Source organism: Dendropsophus ebraccatus, chromosome 12, assembly GCF_027789765.1.
Source record: "Dendropsophus ebraccatus isolate aDenEbr1 chromosome 12, aDenEbr1.pat, whole genome shotgun sequence".
Classification (NCBI taxonomy): Eukaryota; Metazoa; Chordata; class Amphibia; order Anura; family Hylidae; genus Dendropsophus; species Dendropsophus ebraccatus.
Window position 1 is genome coordinate 50,851,764 of NC_091465.1, and position 8,153 is coordinate 50,859,916.

Consider the following 8,153-nt stretch of genomic DNA (forward strand, 5'->3'; position numbering starts at 1 on the left):
ATGTTTACATGATATTCTGAGCGAATTGTGTTCCTACACTTCACAGAAGTCAATAAAGTGTCCTAAGTTAGAACAAGACACACTAGTCTTGTTTATGTGTATTTCATAGTAAGCTTACTTTGCTGTGCCCCATAGTTATAACTTGTATTACACATGAGTAATAGATTCTTGGCTACTCAGGATCACCAAACAAAGAATAAGCAGCATTTTCTGAAAAGAAGGAAATGAAAGAAAGCAATCTAGTATCATAAAGCAAAAGACTTGACTGACTTGTTATTCAAGCGGTGACCACTTTTAAAAAGCTTGGTGGCAAAGAAGCACCAGTGGTCGCTTTGTTTAGTTAAGTCAGATCTCTTACCCAGGTATAAAAGACTTTCCCGATACCAAAAAGCTTCTTTTTCATGTAAAAAGATGCAGGAGTAATAAGAAGTCCTCTTCTGCATGTATATTCCTGTGAGACTGTGTGAGTTCAAGTCTCAGTTGTCACCCTCAATGCCCACCCATGAAATGGTCAAAGCAGAATCACTCATTAAATCATGTTAGTAATATTTCTTCTAAGGGATCCACAACTCTTAGCATGTCTAATTCCAATGAAACTTCAGGATTCAATGGTGTAGTGTCCACAAGGGCAGGAGGCTCCTCATCACAGATGCAGTTAAGGGCCACTTCATTCTCATAGCAGAATGAACTACGAGCCACCACTGAATATTTTCGTTCAGAAAGCTCTTTGGCGCTACATATAGGTGTATTTGGGACATCATAGGTGCGATGAAAGTGTAGGTAGTCCACCTCATAGTGATTACGTTTCTCAAATAGGACTGGTTCAAACCTACAACCCCATAGGATCTCAGAGGGAAGATAAGAACTACGACACTGTGTAGTCATTGCAGTAGCCTCCACCATGCCTTCTAGGATGACTACCAACTCAAAGTTAGCTGTTTCCAGATCTGCCTTGCCAAACTCATACAAAGGACTTTCTTCATCAATCTCGTGAACAATGGTAACTGGAGATACCAAGAATATTCTGTCTGTACCATTGTCAAATCCAACGTTGATATCGGTATGGTCCAGTGGAAGGTATTCTCCTTCTGGGGTGACTCTAGGCTGTTAAAAAACATGAAAGTGTAAACCATTAGACCCAATGCACAAGTTACAAGTCTATTGTATAAGAATAATTCAGTTACAGTTATTATGTCAAACACAAATGATTTTGGTGTCAATCTTTTGAATATTTTTAAAAGTGACTTTTAGACATTTTAGAAAGAACTTCACAAAGCTGTAACACTGTAGAAGAAAGAAGAAAATTAGAAAAAAATACATGGGGCATCTGCTATACGGCTGGATGTTTTTTTTTAAATATTCATTTAGTTTCTTTAAAACCCCTTTAACCCCTTCCCACCCCATAACATACAGGTATGTCCTGTGGCAGGTATGGGGGTTCTGAACTGCGCGGCTCTCGGTTGCTATCAGCAAAGTACAATTGGTGTCTCAAAAAATAACAGTTCATATGACTCTGTAAGTAAAAATGCACGTGTTATAGCCTTTTAAACATGTGGAGGAAAAAACTAAAGTGTAAAAAGAGAATTAGCTCGGTCCTGAAGGGGTTAATATTATGGTTATATTATGTAATTCTGGTACAAACTTTCAAAATATCATTACATTTTCTTAGAAAGCGTCAATGTATATTCTAAACTCAAAATCGGATTATTCTTCGGATCAGAAGTTAACATTGGTGGAAATTAAATCCTGTAACCCAGTATACCCAGCATACCTTTCCTTTGTTTTTTCTGCCAGTATGACCTTCAATGGCAGCAGATGCTTTACTCATTATTACTAAGTATAGAACCATTTGACTGTGTAGAATAATATAACGTTTCTTGAAATATACAATACAGATCCAGTGGTTTATAAAGAGTCCAGTATAAAGAATGGCACATTTGTAAGGAAGGTCATTGTTGTGGAAATGAGAGATGGCAACCTTTGCAAGATTCCTGATTTACGTATGGTATAGGCACTGGTGGTTTACGTTTTGTCTTGAGTTGCCGGATTGGCATTTGTAAATACTCTAAATCCCTGACAGACTAAACATTTTATGGTGTTTAATTGTGTTCAGCAGGAAGTAACTGAGTTACCAGATATTTAAAGGGATATTCATATCTAAGCAATCCTATTATACAGGGTGGTCCAAAAGTAGGTGGACAGTATGTGTAATAGGGTTATGAAGGGGGAGATTTATCAAACATGGTGTAAAGTGAAACTGTCTCAGTTGCCCCTAGCAACCAATCAGATTCCACCTTTCATTCCTCACTGACTCTTTGGAAAATGAAAGGGTGAATCGGTTGGTAAAACAATACAGGCTGCACTGAGCTACTAAAAAAAAAAGCTACTTCTGTAAATTGGACTCACTTAGCTGACAAGTGTGCTAGTTATGGCTCCAGCACCAATGGCTGAAGTGACAGGTTGGGTCGGCAGCATTAAATCCATGGGCCTAGACACCAATGACAAATAATGTTGGTGAATGTAGTCATCGGCGTGATGGAATTTTACTGCCCGACCATTTCAGGTAATATGTGAGTATAAAAAGTATTAAACCAATAATTAGCCCGAATGATCCTGTTGGCTGGTGTAGTGTCACATTTTCTGATGGTTAGTCATCCATTGTTGCTATCATTCATTCTTAGGGTGCCTTCACACCTACCGGATCCGCAGCGCATTTCACGCTGAGGATTCGCAGCGAAATCCGCTGCGGATCCAGTGCCATTCATGCCTATGATAGCACATACTGCCGTGCACTGATTGGCTGAGTGGGACCAGAGCCGGGAGCCTTACATGCAGCTGCGTTGCCGAGCAGGTAATGTATGCTCTCGACGGCGGGGGGTTAACTCACATTCTCACAGCGGGATGTCAATCCTGCTGCGAGTATGTGCTCTCATAGGCATAAATGGAACTAGATCCGCAGCGGATCTTGCTGCGAATCTACAGCCTGAAATCCACTGCAGGTCCAGTAGGTGTGAAGGCACCATTATGAGGTAAGTAAAAATAACATATTTTTCTTTTCATTTAAGATGTACAGTAATTAGAAGTAAACATACAATAGTATTATCATAGCTGACCTCTGAATTGTTCCTCTTGTGGGTTCAAGGCATGCAAGCCTGACACAGTGGCTGGTGACAGTAGTCACTAAAGGCTAACTACTTTTAGCCTTTGATAATCATTAGTTTTAAGTCTGAAAGAACTCAATTTTGGAATGTTCAGGCACAGTCTCAAAGCAAAAGGGTCATGTGGGCCCTGTGTGATAGTTTTATATGACCAATGAGGAAAAAAAAATAAACTGTCAACAAACCTAACAAAAAAATTACAGCCCTGAAGCTTTGGCCACTAGTTGTCTCCCTTTTTTGCAATCTAATCTCCACTGCTTGTTGTTGGGGGTAAACTGTCTCTAGTAACAATGACACAAAAAAATATAGAAAAATGGGGACCAACATGTGCTCTGTGGAGAGGAGGGGGACAGAGCCTGAGAAAGCATGGGCAGTGTATCTGCAAGCTGAGTCATTATGTGTACTCCCAAAAATCCAAACAATCTGTAAGGTAAAGCAAGGCTTCCTTCTCATCCCTGACCACCCAGAACGCTCTGAACATTTTAAACTTGTTTGAACAGCAGTGTACCTACTTTCTAGGTTATGGGTGTCCAAACTGTGGCCCTCCAGCTGTTGCAATACTACATTTCCCATTATGCCTGGACAGCCAAATCCAAAGCTTTAGCTGTCCGGGCATAATGGGAATTGTGGTTTTGGAACAGCTGGAGGGCCGCAGTTTGGAGACCCATGTTCTAGGTCATCAGATGGACCAGTTGGTCTTTTTCTGCCAAAAATCATCTATGTTTCTATGTTGTATATCCACATTGCTGTTATACTATGATACATCCACCCCATAGCTTCTCAGCAGCCCCTCAGCTCAGCTCTTATTGTAACTATTTCATTGCTGTGGCCGTTCCTTGTATTTGTGCTCACACAGAATCTTACAGACCTAGTACAGCAGTAATCCCTTCTCTTCTCCGCATGCCATCTATAGTACTAGTGCTAGTACTGTGTAAATTACCTCTGAGCAAAGTTAAACCTGACAGTCTTTCTTTATGTATACCCATGTAATCACTGCAGCCACTGCAGCAGTCTCATTGGCTTAGTGTTATAAACTGATGGGGCCAGTGATAGGCCACAGCTGTCATGTGGGTGTAGGGGCACATCATCCGTAGAGCCAAGTAAACCAAGACCGCAGGGGGATACTGAAGCAAAAACACTGAATCATTGGAGGATTTATCAGGCTTACTCTCCAAGCCAAAAGGGTAAGAATACCCTGGGCCTGGTCTTCTCCAAACTTTGCCCAGTTTCCCACTTTACTAACTATACCACTGAGCTCTCAGACCACAACCTCCTGTACTTCTTGGTCACAAATTCTCGTCCTCCTCTTGATACCCCAACTTTACTCACATAAAGAAACCTAAGAGCCATCAACACCCAAAAATTCTTAGACACTGTACAGTCATTACTGCCTCCCATCTCTTCCCGCTCCTGTCCTAATCTAGCTACCATACACTACTATGACACCCTCAAAACCACCCTGAACAAACTTGCATCCCCATACCTCAGACAGCCCAACACAGACGGCCAAAACCCTGGCACACATCTAGAACTTGTTTTCTTTGATGGTGCTCTAGGTGTGCTGAACGCCTGTGGAGGAAAGACAACAGGAGACCTGCGACAATATAAATTTGTGCTCAGAAGCTACTACTCTGCTTTTCAATCTGCTAATCAATCCTACATTACCACTCTCATGTCTTCTCTATCCCATAACCCAAAACACCTCTTTGATACCCTCAACTCTCTCCTGAAACCCAAGATGCAGACACCACTGACCTCTGTGCTAAAGACTTGGCCTTCTACTTCAAACACATGATAAAGAACATCCGTCAGGACATCTTCCCCTTGTCCTGAAGTAGTGTTGATCATATTCCCTCTCACATTTACTCCTTATCCAACTTTCCAACCGGTGACTGAGGAAGAAATCTCCTGACTCCTCTCCTCCTCTTGCCCCACCACCTGTCCTAGTGACACTATTCCCTTTCACCTCCTCCAGTCTCTCTCTCCTGCTTTCACTACTTTCTTAACTAAAATCTTCAACCTCTCCCTCTCTTCTGGCATCTTTCCCTCAACTTTCAAACACTCCATTATCACCCCCATTACTGAAAAAAATCCTTCCTAGATCCATTCTGTTCAGCCAACTATCGACTTGTCTCTAAAATGCTTTTTATTTCTAACTTTTTTCTTGAACCCTTTCAGTCTGGTTTCCATCCTCTCCTTTCTAAAGTACTTGCCCTCTAATGATCTCCTCACTGTCAAATTTAAAGGCGACAACTCTCTACTAATTCTCCTGGACCTATCTGCAGCTTTTGACACTGTAGACCACCAGCTCCTCCTCTCCATGCTCCGCTCTATCGGCCTCAATAACTCTGCTCTCTCCTGGTTTTTCTCCTACCTCTCTGACTGCTCTTTTAGTGTATCATTTGCCGACTTCACCTCATCTTCCCTTCCCCTTATTGTCGGAGTTCCCCAGGGATCAGTCCTGGGCCCTCTCTTTTTCTCACTTTACACTCTACCTATTGAACAAATCATCAGTAGGTTTGGTTTTCAGTACTATCTCTTTGCTAATGATAACCCAGCTCTATACTTCCTTACCGTGATATCACTCGTGCACTCCTTCAAAACACCAATAACTATCTGCCGTCTCTAAGATTATGTCCTCGCTATTCCTAAAACTCAATATTGCTAAAACTGAGCTTCTTGTATTTCCTCCCTCTGTTAACCACCCTCCACCTGACATTTCCATCTCTGTGGTCCAACTATAAATCCTACACAGCAATCCCGCTGTCTTGGGGTTATGTAAGACTTTGATCTGTTCTTCACCCCCCCATATTTAAACTCTTTCACATTCTTGTCACCTGCATCTAAAAAACATCTTTTCAATCCATCTCTTCCTTACTGTTGAATCAGCTAAAACTTTCATTGTCTCTCTGATTCATTCCCGTCTTGACTACTGCAATTCTTACTAATCGGTCTCTCTTCAGTCTCCCCCTCCAGTCTAATAATACAAATTATTATTATTATTATTAGGTGAACAATGCTTCTTTTGTTATTTGTAACACATTTCCTTCCTTTGGCCAGTTTTTTATGATCTTGGAAAACCTTTTCACTTCTATTAAAACTTGTTACTGCTATCCAGTGCACTAGAAAAACATCCATTTACTTAGCATTGTATTCTCAGTATGGTTCTCGATTCTTCCTCATAAGTGTAGAAGCCATTTATTGTAACACTACTTACCTGCAGGAGCTGTGCTCGTACATGTGCTTCTACTAAATGGCTTTTCCGAAGATTTGCAACTCTCCACATGAGACACATTTTGCCATCTCTTAGAGCAATTACGGCATTTTCTGTGAACACAAGAGTTTCATTTCTCTTTTTAGGTTTGGCAATTTTTGCCATGATGGCTCCAATAATGAAGGCATCAATAATGCATCCCACAATGCACTGCAGAACTACTGTCAATACTGCCAGTGGGCATTCCTCTGTAACACTTCGAAATCCATAGCCAATGGAAGTTTGAGTTTCTAAGGAAAAAAGGAAGGCTGCCATAAAGCTTGTGACTTGTAAAAAGCATGGAGGGGCTGGGGTCTCCTCTGAGCCAGGTTCAGGTGGTGGAGCCAAGTCCCCATGCATTGAGGCAATAAGCCAGAAAGAGAAACCAAAAATGAGCCAGGAAACTACAAAAGTAAAGGAAAATATGAGAAACATCCACCGCCAGCGAATGTCCACACACGTGGTAAAAAGGTCAGTCAAGTATCGTTGGCTCTTCTCACTGAGATTGATAAATTCTACATTGCAATGGCCATCTTTCTGTACAAACCGGCTGCGCTGACGAACAGGCCTTGTGTGTACTTTTCCATTACGGTAGGCAGTCGGCCTGATACCCTGAGTCAGTTCTGATTCCTCTTCCTCGCGGAGTTGGTCAGGAATTTCTGTGCTGAATCGACGAATGGCACGTGCTACCCCCATGGCTAGGGCACCACGAGGGAGGATGGTGGTGCTACCCATCCTATGGTTGAGAACTTCTAGGTTTGATCTGAAAATCAGGTCTCCAGACGTTTTAAAGGCACAAAATGTTCATGATGAAGAACTTTTAACCAATCCTGCAACACAAAGAAAAAACAATTGTTAATTTGGGGCTGAAGAATATACTTGAACATACAACATTGTACACAGAAAGAAATGTTATGGTATATGCCATTCAACTTCAATTTGTATGTAATGTTAGAACTTACTGAATTTAGTAAATATCCTTTGTATCACTGTATGGAGAATGGCTGATCCATTTGTTAAAAAACTTCAAAATCCCCACCTCAACCTTCCTACAAGCTGGGAATTGATAAGCCAGAAAGGTCCGTGGGATCACATAGCTCCAATTACAATCTATGTAGTATAGTGTGTGAGGAATTGAATTAATACCAAATAACACTTTAAGGTGAATGTACCAGAAGTACATTCAGTTTAAGATTTTCACATGGATAGAACAGCGCAGGCGCAGGGTAGCCAGTGCCGCTATCCTTTTTTTTAACCATGGCCCGGTTCCCACATACGGTGCTATTCTATTCCCAGGCATCAGACATGGGTGAAGCACTGGAGGCGGGTCGGCTCACTCCCAGTGGGAGGAAACCCCTGCCCCTCTATGATGCGGCTACGTTCACACACCATCCAAATTATGGCATTTTTATTGGATGGCCATCATTTAAGGGAAACAATGGACATTATTTTGACGTTGTGTTAACATAGCCTCATAGTATAACTTAGTTCAAATCTGGATCTGGATACTCAATTTCTTTGCGTCTTCAACCATTAAAGGACCTTAAAGGGGTACTTCACACAGTAAAATACATTGCTATAAGGAAGTTATATGACTTTTAAATATGACTTCATTAAAATGAATTTATACTTTTTTGTATATTTACCACTTCCGTTGAGTGGCAGCAGTAAAGTGCAACAAGGGCTCTTTTGCTTCCACCAGTGTTTGTGTTGGTGTAAAAGCCCTGCAGTTCCTGGACTCA

At 41.5% G+C, this 8,153-nt stretch overlaps 1 protein-coding gene across 1 annotated transcript; it reads right to left on the minus strand.

Annotated features, from left to right (window-relative positions):
• Positions 1-447: 447 nt before the first annotated feature.
• Positions 448-7,146, minus strand: KCNJ14 (potassium inwardly rectifying channel subfamily J member 14). Its single transcript, XM_069947216.1, has 2 exons — positions 6,376-7,146; positions 448-1,104 (listed from the first exon to the last, which is right to left on the minus strand). Exons 1-2 carry the CDS (start codon positions 7,144-7,146, stop codon positions 535-537), a joined length of 1,341 nt encoding a protein of 446 aa, XP_069803317.1. The 3' UTR covers positions 448-534.
• Between the last annotated feature and the right edge of the window lie 1,007 nt (positions 7,147-8,153).

Bases quoted from the DNA above. Each gene is read 5' to 3' on its own strand.
- KCNJ14 (XM_069947216.1), bottom strand. From the start codon at position 7,146: ATGGGTAGCACCACCATCCTCCCTCGTGGTGCCCTAGCCATGGGGGTA. The intron at 1,105-6,375 runs GTAAGTAGTGTT...GTTTTTTAACAG, and splicing joins TACGAGCACAGCTCCTGCAG to CCTAGAGTCACCCCAGAAGG.